The following is a 17,045-nucleotide window of genomic DNA, read 5'->3' on the forward strand; positions in this document are numbered from 1 at the left end:
GACTCAAGTTAGCCAATACTAATTATCTTTTGGGTCCAATCAAATCAATTTTGACCAACCGAGTTTGGCTTCAGCCAAACATTACAGTTAATGGTTTTGGACCCAATAAGCGAAAACCAACACGCCATGATATGCTTTTTAAGGGTATTATTGGAAAAAGACCCCTGAATAATAAGAATAATAATAATAATAATTATTATTATCAGATCAGAAAATAAGAATAATATTTATCCTCGAAATCTGAAGCGAGTTGCCATTTCAGGTTCTTCCATTTGTCCGAATACCTCCTCCGGTCTCTTTCTCTCTCCTCTCTCCTCTCTCCTCTCTCCTCTCTCCTTGCCTTTTTTTTTTTTTGGTTTTTTGGATTGTCTTATCATGGTGGAAGCAAGAGGAATCATCGATCGAGGCATCCCGGAGCTTTGAATCACGATCTTGGATCTGGAGTTGGGAGGAGGGAACGGGTTGATGAGCGATTCGAAGGCGATGGATCTGGAGAAGACGGACTTCTCGTCTGTGGGGAAGAGGACGGCGGCAGCCCCTGCTTGCTCGATTTGCCTCGAGCTGGTTTTGGATAAGGGGAGGAGATCCACCGCTAAGCTCCAATGTGGGCATGAGTTCCATCTAGGTAACCAATTCCTTTCCTCTTTCCTACATGGGGATCTTTCTTTGCTGATCCTGCATCCGTTCCAGCCGTTTCTTCTCCGCTGGTCGCAGTTCCAGCTGTTAAAATCGGATTTTTTTGTTTGTTTTGTTTCGATTTATCTTGCTCCGCCTAGATATGTGGCTGCTGAATGTTGTTTGCGGACTTCCCAATTTGTTGCTGTCATGTTTGGGTCGGAAATACAGTTTGATCAATGTTAAGGATTATGCCCTAGGTTAAAGATTCTACCTTTGTATAAAATTGGCATCGTTTTGGAGCTAATCTAGGTTTAATAATCTTTATAGGTTGGGTTGCTTATGATTATCTGGCAATAATCCGATCCATTTTTTGGTTTGAGAGTAACTCTAAGCTAGCTGAATGGTTGCGGTTCTTGATAACAGATAGCAATCATTATCTACCTTTCTATACAGGGCCCAATTTCTGTCGCGGGAACGAGAGATCCAAAACTCAAAGAGTTAGAAGAAAAAGTGCTTTCACTTCATATGGATTCTTCTACCGTAGTAGAACTCGAGATTAAATGACCTGTACCATCTAGAATAACGTGAGAGTAAAGGTGCAAAACCTTTTCCTAGCAAAAGTTAACTTTGATGTTGATTGTACAAAGTGGTTTATGTTATCTTCGACCCATGGATTCTATTGCTAAGGGCTTTCTTTTGCATGAAGGCCGTTGTTTTTTCAGAGTCTGATGGAGATAGAAAGAACTGTTATAATTAGAAGGTTGGCTCCATCTTGTTATGCAGCAATAAATATAAGTATCGGAATTTATGAAGGCAAAATTTGATCACGAAATGTTCCTGTTGTGTCATAAAATGTGGTTCTAATTATCTGTGGTTATGAATTATGATAATTTGATTGATTAGATTTGCTGCTAGCTACATTATGGACCTATAGTATTGGCAAAAGATGTTTGGCAAAATACTATGACACGTCATGAATGAGTGCTAATAAGTATTATTTTAACTGGGTGATAATTTGTTTCCTTGGAGAAGTTTTCTTCTTTCGACCAAGAACAAAATTTTCTTATGCAACACTGTCTCTTACCCCTTGAACTTATTTATTGTAATTTATCAATATGTGGTCAATAGATACAAGTGTGGCAACAACGTTTTCTATCACTCATTTGTGAGTAAATAATAGCTTGTTATATCATTTAGTTAGAAAGAATGGAGATTGAGAATGTAGCTGAGTAGAGATCTGAAAGGGCAGTATATGATTGTTGAAAAAAGTAACTGACTGTTTCCGTGTCTCAGAATTTGGACAACTAGAACCATGAGGTTAAAGATGGCCAACTTTGATGTATACGGTGATCGTGTAGCTCATAAAGACAGAACAGCCTACTTATATTGAATTATGTTTTCTGCTTCATGCAGATTGCAGAATATATTTTACCTTCTGTTTGCCGAGCTCAAGGGCAAGGATTGCATTTATTCGGACTGGTACAACTGATTGGTTTTTATGGGTCTGGCATGAAACAGGATGTCTCCCACCCTTTTTTGGGCAGTCTGAGTCCTCGCCTGATAAACCTATTAAATTGGGCTTATCACCCGGATCTTTTTTATTGTTTTATTTAGAGTTACTCCTGCCCTCTCCCTCTCTCTCTAACCTATTAAATTGGGCTTAGCGCCTGGTTCTTCTTTATTTATTTTTTTATTTAGAGTTACTCCTGCCCATCTCTCTCTCTCTCTCTCTCTCTCTCTCTCTCTCTCACATGCACACAATTTCTCTCGCTTTTCACACACCTCCTTCGTGTCGCTTATCATTGCCAGCCTACTACTCACGTCATATGCCTCTGTCGACCAGCTGGGGCTCCTCCCTTCTTCATCTTCTCCACCACCTCCTCCTCCCCTCTTCATCTTCTCCACCATCTCCTCCTCCTCGCCTTATTCTCCTGCTCCTCCCTTCCTCCTCCTCTTCTTCTCTTCTTTCTCTCGCTCCTCCTCCCCCCACCCACTTCTTGGTACCATGGGCTGGAATGAGTCCGGTGCCAAAAATAGCAAACCTTGCTCAAGAGTAACTTTATGCCCTTGTTTAACACAAATTGTTGGTAACTGATACTACCTTTGTGGTATTCTCAAGAGCATGCTGCTTGCTATGTGAGTACATATGTGAAAATGCTGAAAATTCCTAATTTGTGTCATAATTTATTTTTTAAATTAAAAGAAATAATGAAACAGATTAAATCCCTTTTATGTGAAAATGAAAAAAAAAGAAGGTAAATGGCATATGGAATGCTAGATTTGGTAGTGTAGTTTGGAATACACTAATAATCTTAGACTTTTATGTTGATTATGTTTTTCTATTGTTTGATTTTATGTTTTTCTGTTAAAAATAATAACCTTTCAATTTGATTTTATGTTTTTCTGTTATTTTCAGATGTTGATTTTATATGTTTTTATCTGTTATTTTCAGTAAGTTTAGTGTCATATTTTAGGTTGTATTCTTATCTTTGGTTCCTATTTTTGTTATAGATAAGACAAAGAAAGTTCATAAGCAATGAAGAGTATGTTTAGAGGGTTTTATAATCGTTAAATAGGATTTTGTGGGTTTCTAACACTTCCAGAGAATAAACCAAGGTTAGAGGCTACCTTTTGGTATTGGTTATTCAATCGTTGTAATAGGTTTGTTGTACATAACATACCGACCACTGGTATCGATCCCTGTCCAGACCAGATCAATATGTACTGGTTGGTACCAGTAGTGTGTTGGTCAGTGTACTATGTTGGTCGGTATTCCATGTGTCAGTATGTACTGGTAAACGGAAAACACAACTGAAAAATCAGTTGAAATTAGAAAATCATATTTCAGGTTTTTCTATCCTAATTTCTTGGTATTTAAACTAAATTTAAATAAGAATAAACTATAAAGTATATATCTAAGCCATAAATGAATAGAAATTATAGACTATAAAGATTGAAAAATGAAATTCTTATCTTTTTGAATCTGTCAAGGATGAACTATGTCACATGATCCTTTGACGAAGAAAGTTGCTTTGGTTAATCCAAGCTATTTTTTCTTAGATATCTCTAATTAGATCTTAATTATTCATTAGCCCCCTAATAAATCATGATTTGCCAGTATTCTTGATGTTAATTACATGAAATGATGAAGACAACATAGAAAGAAACTAAATACCTTCAACTGGAGACAAATTACATTTGATCTCACCCTCTTATATCCAAAATAAGAGGTTTTCCACTAATCACTGATTAGGGAGATCAAACAATTTTAATAAGAGTGAGGAGTGAGAAAGAGAGTGAGCGAAAGAAGGGGAGGAAGGGGCTTTTATTTTATAAGCTCAAAATAGACCATTGAGTTTGGTGTGAATTTCGACTATATAAGGTGATACGTGATTAGTATGACAAACATTTCCTATGTATCGGCCAAAATGGATTAGTCTTCATCTCGCTTGGTCGTCGAACCAATACATACTACCTACCTGTTTCATACCATTTCGGACAGTATGACAGGAATTTAATTTTTTGTCTCTCCTTTTTGTCTTTAGAAGTCCAATTTTTCTCCTTAAACTTGAAAATACCCTAGGACATCCTATTATTGTATCTTCAATTGTATCAAGGGAGGTAAATGTAAATTCAAAATGATTGTGACATTGTATCAGTCATTGCATTGTATATGAAAACTATGAAATGTAGGTAACACAAAATGCTAGCCACATAAAGATTGTATGTGTTTGAGTAGTTGAAGATATTACATCAATACATTTTAAATGACTTTTGTTCTTTAACACAAGGTTCGCAATTTCGATCCGTACCAGTGTACTGACCAATGGTCAGTATCATATATACCGAGGTGTATCGATGGTACGTTAGGGCGTATTGATGGTACGCCTAAAAAAATAAAAAAAGCTCCAAAAATACTTAAAAAATAGAAAAGAGTTAGATAAGGGTTTTTAAGTTGAAAATAAATATAAATTTAGTATAATTTTAGCGAAAATAATCTAAATTAGGAAAGAATAGTGACACATCTTTTTCGGGCTTTGTAGAATAGTTTTGTGGAACATTTCGGATCGTCATTCCGTTAATATTGAATTATCTACAGAGAAATGATTTGAATTGTTAGATTTTTCTTTAAAAAACTTAAACTTTAAGATTCAAATGAATCAAGTAATCGATCTATAAATATACTTGACTCTGTCACCAAAATGAACGATGAGACTCCATGGGTGGTGGATCGGGGTCCTTGATCCGATGTATCTGTATATCAAACTTAATATGTTTATAGGACTCAATCATGAAATTGATCCCACGACATAGTATACTTATACACTGTATATCATTGGTGCATCAATGTAGTGATAGTCGTAGTTTGATCGTCGTGAATCAAACGTGTCTGAGGTGGCTCTTGAGGCAAGTATGATTATGACATGTATTGGTACAGAGCATGGAGAATGTTAGAACTTCTACTTTCGCTATTGATATATTGTTCTGTATCATAAGATCGATCATCGTACTACTGCTCGAAGTATAACCAACTATCACTGTACTGTTGTTGGTTATAAGATTCTCCATAATACGATGGTTATGAATACAATAAGCATCGCTCTGTGTCTACGTCATGTAGGCTCTGTCGCATCTGTTCAAAATCATCCATTATCTTCCCTTTCTCCTTCCGTATATAAACTTGACTAGTACCTCGTCGAGTTTCATGATCCGAATCTCGGGTTGCATGTGTAAAATCTTGCTTTTGGATCCATTCACCACCCTCAAATTGTGTAGCCGGGATCATTGACTCCACAGTGTCGCCGCCATTATTGGTTAAGGCATTGTTGCCCACGTCGTTGCCATGTCTCTAGATTGAGCGTGTTGTTAAATGCGATTAAGAAGGTGTTTCATCATCCGACTCGATTCTTTCTAATGGTGCGGCTGATGCTACTGCCTTTCCCTTTCCCGTTGCCTTTGTCTTTGCACGCTGGGTGGATGACTATGACAGTTAGGTGTCTCTAGTTCTTTGAGCAGTTTGATTTGATGTTATGTGACTCCTTCCGACACATTCTGATCGAGGGAGATCTTCCTCTTAATCCTCCTAAATTTGATCTAATCCACAAATCGTACCTTTGTTGAGTTTATGAGAGTGAAAATGTGATAATGAGTGAGTGATGTGAGTGAGAATGAGTTTGAGAGAGTTGAAGAGATTGAAAGAGTGATATGAGTTGAAAGAGGTGGGATGTCAGGGTTTATAAACCCTTTCCTATAGTTCAAACAGTCAATTTGACTATTTGAAATAGGGTGATCTCGGCTCTTGATTAGTAATAGTCGAAATCCGACCATTACCGATCGTTATAGGTCGATAACGGTTGGATTTCGACCGTTACTGCTCGGTACAGATCCGATTGATACGGGGTCGGGTTATGTTACCATCAGGTATATGGCAGTCCGCGTACTAATCCCCTATCAAACTGGTATGTACCGCTAATATCGGGCGGTATGGGTTAGTACGACGATCCCTGCTTAAACATTTATCACACGATGATAGATAAGATTAAAATATGATTTTAGATGTTGTTTGTATTGTGATTGGATTGTGGGTAATGAAATTAGAATAACAATATCATGTTAATTCTTTTAGTATGAGTTCTTATTGTACTATTTGAAAATGCCTACTTTCGTGGTAAATAAATTAGAATAATGATTAGCTACTTGTTATTTACTATGATCTAAGATTTTGAGAACCAGCCAAACTAGTACAGACCGACTGATATTTACTAGTCTGACCAACTAGGTACATGTACAAATCATCTTTTACTCTATTAAATGATACTGGACAACATCTAATATAATGGTACCATACTGTTACCTAAATAAATACTAGACTGGAATTTAAAACTTTGTTATGGTTTACAACTACATATGTTGACAATCTAAATAATGTCAAGTTTTGTTATACTGAATAATATATACCTTAGAGTCATGTTTGACAACAACCGTATCCATTTCTCATCACGTTCATCAAGATTTGACATGTTGGCATACTAAAATCATGTCATTTCATTGTCTGGATGCTCTATCTTCTCAAAATTGCTTATTTATTTGGAAAAAAAAAACTTCTGCTTGTAGCACTTTCTCTAGGATAGTGCCAATAGTGCTTATATGATTTAAAGAGTATCTTAGAGTATGAAAAAAGCGAAGACTTTTTGCCATGAGAAAATGAAATATTGTAATGTTGAGGTAATGACAGTGCAACACTTAGTTTTGTTAGGTCCCATGCATTGCTGATTGAGGATTGGCAATGGGATGGGTCAAAGTTATAATTTGTCAGCCATGATTTTGTCCTAATTATGTATAAGTAAACCCATTCCCTCCCTATACCTTGACAGTTCCAAATCCCATGCTCAATCCTTAGCCCATTGAGGAACAGACACACCAGCCATACCCTGTTTGGCTTGCTCAACATGGTAATCTGGTAGAGAGAGATAGCATGGCAAGGAGGGAGGCTGAGAGAGAGAAGTGTCACTTGTAGATAGAGGGAGGGAGATCAGGAGGGAGAATGATGAAAAAGAGAGGATAGAGGAAGGGTGACATCACTTGTATATAAATTGGGCCAGAGAAAGATCTGTGCCACCCTCTTTTACATATTATATGGCTTGTGTGTGTTTTTAGTTTGTTTAAGACACATTATTCAAAACTATAATTGCATTTATTAAGCATTGCATCCTAGCAAAAGTGCACACATGAAATTTTGGGAATAGAGATCAGACACAAAATTTTGGGAATAGGAGTCCTACTTGGTAATTGGGTGTAAGGTGGGTGAGCCAGGGAGGCAAGGGATCCTAGGAGAGCTTTCGGCTTCCTTCTATTTCAATCCTGAATTAAATATCCCAACTACTACTGTAACAAACATTACTTGCAAATTTGAGCAGGATAATGTCAATTCAGCAAAACACTAATTTTTTTAGTCATACAACCTATTTGAAGAATGAGGTGCGATAATGCTGCTCTACCATTATTAAGATGTCAAGAGTTTGAGTTAAGGTTTATCGTACCACAGCATACTGCTCGATGTGGATGGTACATACTTATTCGACAGGATACCAGTATGAGCGGTCCATAGTGGTACATTGGTATGCCCCACCATATCGTATGTTGGTATGTCAATACAGTTCGGTATGTACTGTACCCACAACCAATCGGTATATTGGTATGGACCGCTAAGGCGAACCTTACTAACAAATTCCCTTTGGTTGGAGGTTTATGTTCTATCTGGCTTTTATTGACTAGGTTTATAAATACAACAGATATGAAAAAAATTGGGATCTTACTGTTAAATCTAGCTATAACATTTCCATATGATTAACTGAAATTAGCTAGTTTGGGGAGTAAATAAATTTCTACTCAGTGATTTAAAAAGGCGCCCGAGCACCTCGCTAATCTCCCAGGCGGCGCACTTCAAACAGGCGCCGCCTGGGCGCTCGCCCGAGCCCAGGCGCTAGACGCTTCGGGCGAGCGCCTGGGTTAACCAAGGCGACCGAACCAGGATTTTAGGTTTGATTCGGTCCTGGTTCGGTCTCTGATAGTTAGTTGGTTCAATTGAACCAACTAAAATCGATATAAGTGAGAACCCAACCCTAACCCTCGCCGCTGCCGCTCCCAATCCCGATCTCGCTGCTCGCAAACGCTTCCGTTGTCGCCGCTCGCCGTTGTCGCTGCTCGCAAACGCTGCCTCTGTCGCCGCTCGCGCCTCCCGCTGCTCGCCGCTCCCGCTGCTCGCCGCTCCCGCTGCCGCTGCCGCTGCCGCTGCTCGCCGCTGTCGCTGTCGCCGCTCGTGCCTCCCGCTGCTCGCCGCTCCCTTTCCCGCTCCCTTTCTTAATTTAATAGCATATTTTATTTAAAATTTTAAATAATTATATTTATTAATTATATTATATATTTTTATATTTTAACGTCTCGCTTTGCTTGGGCGAGTGCCTAGCGCCTCGGGCGTTTTTGGACCTTGGCATCTTTTGGCGCCTAACGCTTTTTAAATCACTGTTTCTACTACATATCGAAAGCGAAGCCACACTCTACTAATCACAAGAAATGTAAAATCAGGTAAGATCATTTTTTAGTTTTTATAATGAATATATGTTATTACATGGAGAATTGCCCATCATATAAGCTTGGACTGATTGTGACCATCTTATGACATTCTTAGCGGTAAAAGAACAGAAATATTAAAAGAGTTGAGATGAAAAAAAAGTGATGTTAATGTTGCACAATTTTTGGCTCAAATTTGGATATTATTATTATTTAATGCAAGAAATAGTATGTCATAACTTATTCTGAGATTTGCACAAGAATTACATGACGGACCATGGAACTTTGTTTTTTTGTTTGTCAATAGCTGTGTTCCAACACATTGATAAATTATGGTTGATCCAATGTCAACATCATAACATCCCTATGTCCTAAATTGAAATTTGTTCAGAGGTGTTTGTATGATCTAATATAATTTCAGTTGTTTTTGGTTGATATGCATTATAATACATAAATGAAATAATCAGTTATGCTTTACCACTTTTTAACTTCCTATGCTAAAGCATTAAAAATAACTCTTATGTAGTTAGTTTTCCGATTGTTGGGTCATTATTTAATTATTATCCTATATCTATTACTTAATCAGATTGCATCGGGTCAGCCTTTAATGCAAAGGGAGCAATGCAATGTCCAAATTGTCGGAAAGTTGAGAAAGGTCGGTGGCTTTATGCAAATGGCAACCATTCATCTGCTGATTTTGATATTGATGGCTGGGTGACTGAGGACATATATGATCTTGGTTACTCTGAGCTGGTATGTTTTTTATGGATTAACAATCTTTTTGAGAAGGTTATTCATAGCTTTTTCTTAGACTGTTTCATGCATGGAGGAAGATTAATTCACTTATTATAAACTAATGTTAAAGGTTTTGGTTCTTGTGTTAATACTTGTATCAAGGAATAAATATACAGATCTTACATCCATGACTGGTTTGCTAATAGCATGTTTAAGGTGCATAGTGATGTATGTGAATCCTAGCACATTTATGTACACTTCTTGTTTGGTTCATGTTTCTTGTAGTTGAAAAGCTGATGGATGAGCTACTTAACATTCCTGTTCTTTTCTATGTCTATATTAGTCCTTTGTGATGAGACAAATGTACATTTTCTTTATGAAAATTGCTTTTAAAGGTTGTGATCTTTTAGTTTTATCCCTTTTTTGTGAATGTCATGTCTGGTTTGTTGATAGTGGTTGTCATCGTGGACAACACCATATTAATGCTTAGTTGTAAGGCATAGAAATTCCATTCTTACTTTTCTCCTTTGAAAAATGATCTTTGTCAATTGGGGTATGTATATGATAAACGTAATTGGCAGGAGCTTTATGCATTAGGCGTGCTCTTTTCTTGAAGTGTATGATAAAGCTATACCAAGCTAGTGAAATTTTAAGGTCCTTGATGAACAATTATGACCTTGATACTCAGAGGCTACCCATGAAGTGGGCCTCAATCCAAATCAATAATGACCTGAACGCTTGGTTTTGGTTGGTTTGTTTCTACATATCTGGTGTTTTGAATAAAAGGTGAGTTGCCGAGTGAACTTGAAAATTTAGTAGAATCTGGAAGAACTAGCACACAATATTGATAAGTATGTGAACCAACAGAAACATGTCTAAGTGACTATATATTGACTACATATACCTGTACCTCCCTAAAAATTGCTTTTTTGCTTACTCCTAAGCATGGGTTCAAAGGCCAGTTTTATATTGGTTTCAACAACCTCCAGACCAATATGGTATTGAGATATTGAATGGCAGAGATTAAATATTAGTTGGAGCAGTATGTATCAATTCTGTTTACTAGCTCAACAATTTATTGGTACATGGAATAGGTAAAACTGGATGGCTCAGGCACATACTGTTCTTAACGCTCATTAATCCACTACTGAGTCTATCTTGTATTGGTCTTGTACCACACCCATATGGGGTGGTAAGTCTATTGCTTGAACATAATTGCTTCCTGCTCATTCAAAATAATCCGAATAGTCTTTGGCTGAAATTATCTATTTCAAGCTTCCAAATTGGCCTCCTTTCTTGTACTTTCATTCTCTTCTCCAATCAAGCTTCCAATCTCAAGTGAGAAAAGAGCTTGTAAGTTTAAAGTTAGATTCTTGAATGTGTTAAAAAATTATCGTTTGCATGCATTACTCTCTTGCTTCATACCTATTTTATTACTTATCATGCATCAATTCATGATGATTGAACACATGAGAGTTAATTGAGGTCAAATCTATGGGTTTTAGACCAAGGATTAAAATCTTGTTTCAATATCAATATTGATCCTTGGATGTACTAGTATGGCACAGGTATGCACCTGTATTCTATTAGAATAAGTTGGTACCGACAGTTATGGGTCAAACTGGTTGGTTTTAATTGAATTGATTTTGGGCCAATTTTTAATTGGTAAAAACTTTATGTTTGCTAAATGTCAAATATGAATGACAACGTGATTTGACCATCTACTGAATACCATATAAGACAAAAACATCATTCGTGGATTACTATATGATACATGTATTACCTTTATGATCTAAAATGATATATCTTATCAATAGCCGATTACGGCCAAAAGATTGTCATGATTCAATAGAAGACCAAGTCCTATTCTCAATTGTGGATTAATATTATAATTTTGAAGAACTCATGCATGTAACATCTCCCGTGGCTTTTTATATAGATTTATTGTACTAATAGTGAAGCCTACTTTATTGAAGTCTGCCTTATTATTTGTGACCACATGCATTACATACTACGGGCCAGTCTCTCAATGATGATTCCATTAAGCCCTCTTTGTAGTGTGCATCATGAATTTGATCAAAAGCATCAACATACTTATGAAATATTATTCTATTGCAATAAACTAGATAGTTGATGATGCTCATCCCATTGGACTCGGATCAGCCGTCTTATGTCAGTATACCACCGTAGAGATCCATTGCTTCTTAAATGACAATATAATCTCTTATCTCCATGCCTGCTCATCTAGATAACTGTCATGTATCTCTATTGTGGTGGAAGGCTGTATGCTAGGACCCACCTTCCAGATGGTGGATCCTATACTATGATAGCAAGGGCCTCGTGTTGCATTTGCTATGAATCGGTGAAAGTCTTCTCATATTTGCAATTGCTTTTTTAATATCCCTTTTCTTCTGCTTCATGTAGGCATAGTCATTGTGTGTCTGCTTCACACTTTGTAGTTGAAATGCCTTGGGATTCAGATAAAAAACATCAGGAGCTAGTATCCTGTTGAAATAACTGAAACTTCTGTATCCTGATTGCCTAATACTGCTTCTCCTGTCAACAGAGGAGGGTTACTTAGTTGTCTCATGTTGGCATTCCTGCCAAAGTTCATGCACTGGTGAGAGTGATTTGCCTCACTGTGAAAGAGCGATTGAACTGAATCAGCTCACTACCACTATCGCTGCCACTGTCATGCTCATACTATGACTTGGTTGATATCTCATCACCTTGTGCATTGCTATGCTGGATCAGAACTTTTGCTGTGGGACTATTTACCTACGAAAGATTATCAATTTATAATCTGATCCACAAATCATGAGGTTCATCTTTAGGGTGGTAGTGATGGATAAAAATGTTGATGACAAAAAAATATTGCCTAGACAAAGGAAATATATGTAAAAATAAAAAAATAAATTTAAATTGGTTTTTAAATTATAAATTGACAGGGGTTAGAATCTAGAATTATCAACTATTAGATCTCCGGTGTATAAATCATTAATTTTGAAAGCTTAATAAATTTGAGCTAAATCTTCTAATATAGAAAATAGAAGGGAAGTAAGTTAGGACCACTAAACTGTGTGAATCATGGATAGTAATGGGTGAGACGAGGGCTAAATAATGATAACATATGGCAATGCTACATTGAAAATGGATGCAAGTGACCTTCAATTATTATAACTACAGATAGGACACTGTATTTTTTGTTCTATTAAAACCATAGAATTATTTAAACCTCCGTAGAAAGCAAAAAATTGGTTAAAGTTAGCAGGATTCGGCTGGAGAGTGACAGAAACAAGGCTCACTGATTCCAATTGAACAAGTGAGGCTTGAGCTACAAAGAAATAGATAGAAGATGGCACCAGTAGTGCAAGGGTATGGATCTCTCACAAAGATCACTTACAAGCATTCTATTTCTCAAAAAAATAAATAATGTACCCTTTTGGACTAGGCATGACCAGACTGTTGGTATCCTGTCTGACTTAAATCAGAAATGAAATTAACTGACATAACCACTCTGTTGGCTTGTCCTGCTGATGACATTCTTGTTGATAGGATATCTAGTACTTTCAGGACATAGATGAAAACCAACTTAATAAGGTTTCGCTTTTTCCCCAAAATAACACTTCTAAGACTAATAGCAAGTGATCTATTGATGCTCCAAAGATGAATTTACTCAAAAGTCACAAATACTAAGAACATAGCCCGAACTTCCATCATAGTTGAATCAGCATTATTACCATTGAGTTCCAACCTAAATATATTGGTCTCTTGACTTCACTGAATAACTGGCTGGAGAAATTGTAATAGATTGTCTTAAGAAACTGTAGTTTCCAGCAAACTCTGTATCATGCCGGCCGATGGTATTGGTGCATGCGTGGACCGGTACATACTGATTAGTACTAGCATACCGAATGTTGGTATGCCGGTACATATTGATTTTCAGAAAAAAATACTGAGAAATGGCTAGAACTTCACAAAAATATCTTTTTCTAGTTAATGGTGATTTTACTGCATTTAATTAATTGTATATCAAGCATAGATAAATGCATAAGGCTGTGGTTAACCCCATATGCCCCCAATTTGGCCCTAAATATAAGACAATAGACCTAATCGGGACTAATGCAACAGAATGACCTTGATCATGTTTAATCTTTGTAAATATGCATTAATACACCTCTAATTATATGAAATGATAAATAAAACATAGAAAGAAGCTAAATACCTTCAAATTGGAGAGAAATTTCACTAGATATCGAGTTTGAATTCCTCTTTTATCCAAATCAATAGGTTGACTACCACTATTCGTAATCACAAGTGATGGTGTGAGAAAGAGAGTGAATGAAATGTGGAGGGGGGGGAGGGGGGCAGGAAGGAATTTAAAGCCCCAAAAGAGACTCCAATGGTCAAGTTGACCGTTGGGGTCAAACTTGACTCGGTTTGGGTGAGTTTCGACCATTTTTGACTGATACATCACCGGCACCTGCCGATTTTTGGCCATTTTCCTGTGTACTGCCCGAAACGAGCTAGTCTGCATACCGGTCAGTTGGCGGACTAGTACATACTGTCTGTTTTGTATTGTTTTGGGTGGTATGTCAAACACTGGTTTCCAGTCATGATAGCTAACTATAAATTATTGCTTCTATTAGGCTATTCCATTGTAGTTGCAAATCAATCTTTACATTTATGAAGTTTCTCCACTTAAAAAAATTAGTGGAACAAGCCTTAATTAAGTTTTCAACACTATGTTAGTGATTTTATATATTTAATCAAAGTGGGTATCATTATGGGGTTTAAGCATTTTATTTTATTAGGTTATTCTAATTATTGATGACCTTGAATCACTGGTGGAGTTCAAATTAAAAATTTATCAGTACTAATTTATTACCTCCTGAGTTTGTTTAGCACCTAGCAATTTAGGCCTGAGCAAACTTCTTTGTGAGGAATTTTTTGAAGACTTAAAGAGGATTAGTGCTATGTGGGATGCCAGGATATATCCTACAATAACTTTCCTTTATTTCTGACCCAAATTATTGGTGAAGTTTTTATATGATTTTCATTCATTTATGGCTCAAAATCTAGGCTGAAGCTTGCATGTTTTGGTTTTTTCACTTTTCAAGTAGATGAAAATGGAGTGATTGCTGGAAGGAAAATGACAATGCTGTCTATTCTCAAACTAGCTATTTACTTGTAATGTTATGTATGCTATCTCATTCTTTTGAACTTTTTGCTCCTTTACCATCCCACATTTTTAAGATGTTGGTAACATTGTATTAATGTTTTCTTGCAGCCCTTTGGATTTCAGTGGTTGCCTTTCCGCGGATTTACTCAACTGGCATCATTATTCGAGTAAGCTGTTTTTGAATCTTATACTATTTTAGTGAAGGTTTAAATGTGATTGGTTTTATTTTATGACATATGTTTGCTGCAATTTTCTTTTATGTCGACTTCAATATTTATTTTGTATTCTACAGTGTAGCAATAGCTAATATCTTAATCTCAACAACTCTATAACCTTCAGCTTAGCACCTTTGCAACAGTGATTTAAAAAGCGCTAGGCGCTAAAAGGCGTTAAGGTCCAAAAACGCCCGAGGCGCTAGGCGCTCGCCCGAGCGAAGCGAGGCGCTAAAATATAAAAATATATAATATAATTAATAAATATAATTATTTAAAATTTTAAATAAAAATATGCTATTAAATTAAGAAAATCTAAGATACAAACTCATAATGTCACATTAACAAAAAGTTTCAAAATTCAAATACTATTATTAGTATATTGTTAACAGTATACAGAAGGAGAAGAAGGAAGATGAGTGTAAGGGGGTGCTAACTGAGAAAAGAGGAAGCGGCAGCGGGAGCGGGAGTGTAAGGAGGCAGCGGTAGCCGGAGTGTAAGGAGGCAGCGGCAGCGGGAGCGGGAGCGGCGACAGCGGTGAGCAACGACAGCGGCAGCGGCAGCGGGAGCAGGAGTGGGAGAGGGAGCAGGAGCGGCGAGCAGCGGGAGCGACAGCGGCAGCGACAACGAGCAGGGTTAGGGTTGGGCAGCGATAGCAGATATTGGTTTTAGTTGGTTCGATTGAACCAACTAACCACGGGAGATCGAACCAGACCTAAAATCTTGGTTCGGTTGCTTGGTTTAACCCAGGCGCTCGCTCGAAGCGCCCAGCGCCTGGGCTTGGGCGAGCGCCCAACGCCTGGGCTTGGGCGAGCGCCCAGGAGGTGCCTCTTTGAAGCGCGCCACCTGGAAGTTTAGCGAGGCGCTCAGGCCTTGCCTTGCCTCGCCCGAGTGCTTAGGCGAGCGCCCGAGCGCCTTTTTAAATCACTGCTTTGTAAGATGTTCTAAGCACTTTATATGGGAAAGACACCAAATGTGAGTGATTGTTTGGTAGCAAATTTACATTGCTCGCTGACATCCTTGATGCTCCAATTGTTGATTCTTTCTTATTGAATTTGTGTCAGTCATTCAATGAGATCGAAGGTTAATATATGTTATATGTGGTTCCATGTTGATCATTGGATATAGTTGATTGATATTTGTCAGTCCTGTTCGCTGATGCCAACTGGTTTGTGGCCCCTACATGGTAAATCTTTACATATGTCATGGTGGTCTTGTCCTGCCCGTGGAGTTTCTTAATGCAGACTCCTACTGTTCATTACTTCATTTACTTGATTTATGTACATATCATATGCATGCCATCAAGATTTTGGCATTGTTAAATGACTCCTATCATTTCCCCCATGTATCTTCATGAGTCACACAGGTCAATCACTGGAGCTCAGTTTAGATTATAAATCAACTGATAGGATGACTCTAGGAGTTCATTCTTTTGTCTCTGGCTTTTTGTAAAGGTAAAATCAAATAATAAGATTCCATAGCAGTAAATGTTATTATTCATTTTGTTCCACTATCTAATAATCTCCTTGTTGAGTTGGTCATGAAGTCATGCATTTAAAACAATTTATGTGTTCTTATCGGTGCAATAGATTTTTATGGTTTGAACTTCTGAGTCTCAATTTTGGTTGGCAACAAAATTGTCAAAATGACTTAGCTATGATAGGCACCTTTAAGACTGATGCATGCCAAGAAGAAAATGCGTACAAAAATCAAGTGCAAACATTTTTGTAATTTGTAGGTACTCATTAAGCATATGATAAATCATATTAAGCATTTATACATCAAAATAAGTATGGTTTTTCCCAGAAAAAAAATAAATCAAAGAACATAACTATAACCCTTTATTTAATACAACAACAATAACAGCAAAGCCATAAGTCCCAACAACCACTGATTTAATAACATAGATTCAAAAAGGAAGATGCCAATGTTTCAATCTACTTAAAAATCTTTATGAGAGAGGGTCTCTACAAATATGTGTGAAAGAAAAAGATTCTCAAGGAGATTAATAATGTCATTAGTTACATGAATAGTGCAGCATTGAATAGAGTAACGGTGAAATAGCAGGTATGACAACTGGGCATGTTATTTGTGAAGGATGCAGAGTTATATGAATTAATCCATTTAGAGGCTTTAGAGATAAGTATGTGAAAGGAAAAAATTCTCAAGAAGATTGATAGAGTGATTAGTTATGTGAATAGTGCCGGCATTAATAATGTTGGTGAAAT

General features: G+C 37.1%; 1 protein-coding gene across 2 annotated transcripts in view; it reads left to right on the forward strand.

Annotated features, from left to right (window-relative positions):
• Positions 1-261: 261 nt before the first annotated feature.
• LOC135678411 (E3 ubiquitin-protein ligase IPI1-like) overlaps positions 262-17,045 on the forward strand; it is a 32,087-nt gene continuing 15,303 nt past the window's right edge. The window contains exons 1-3 of one of the 2 annotated variants that reach the window (XM_065191203.1): positions 262-625; positions 9,275-9,441; positions 14,714-14,772. In XM_065191203.1, coding sequence (XP_065047275.1) covers positions 466-625; positions 9,275-9,441; positions 14,714-14,772 — 386 coding nt within the window. In that variant the 5' untranslated portion in view covers positions 262-465. The remainder of the gene's footprint in view (positions 626-9,274; positions 9,442-14,713; positions 14,773-17,045) is intronic. The other variant, XM_065191199.1, reaches the window with a different exon arrangement.

The sequence above is a fragment of the Musa acuminata genome, chromosome BXJ1-1 (genome assembly GCF_036884655.1).
Source record: "Musa acuminata AAA Group cultivar baxijiao chromosome BXJ1-1, Cavendish_Baxijiao_AAA, whole genome shotgun sequence".
In the NCBI taxonomy this organism is placed as follows: domain Eukaryota; kingdom Viridiplantae; phylum Streptophyta; class Magnoliopsida; order Zingiberales; family Musaceae; genus Musa; species Musa acuminata.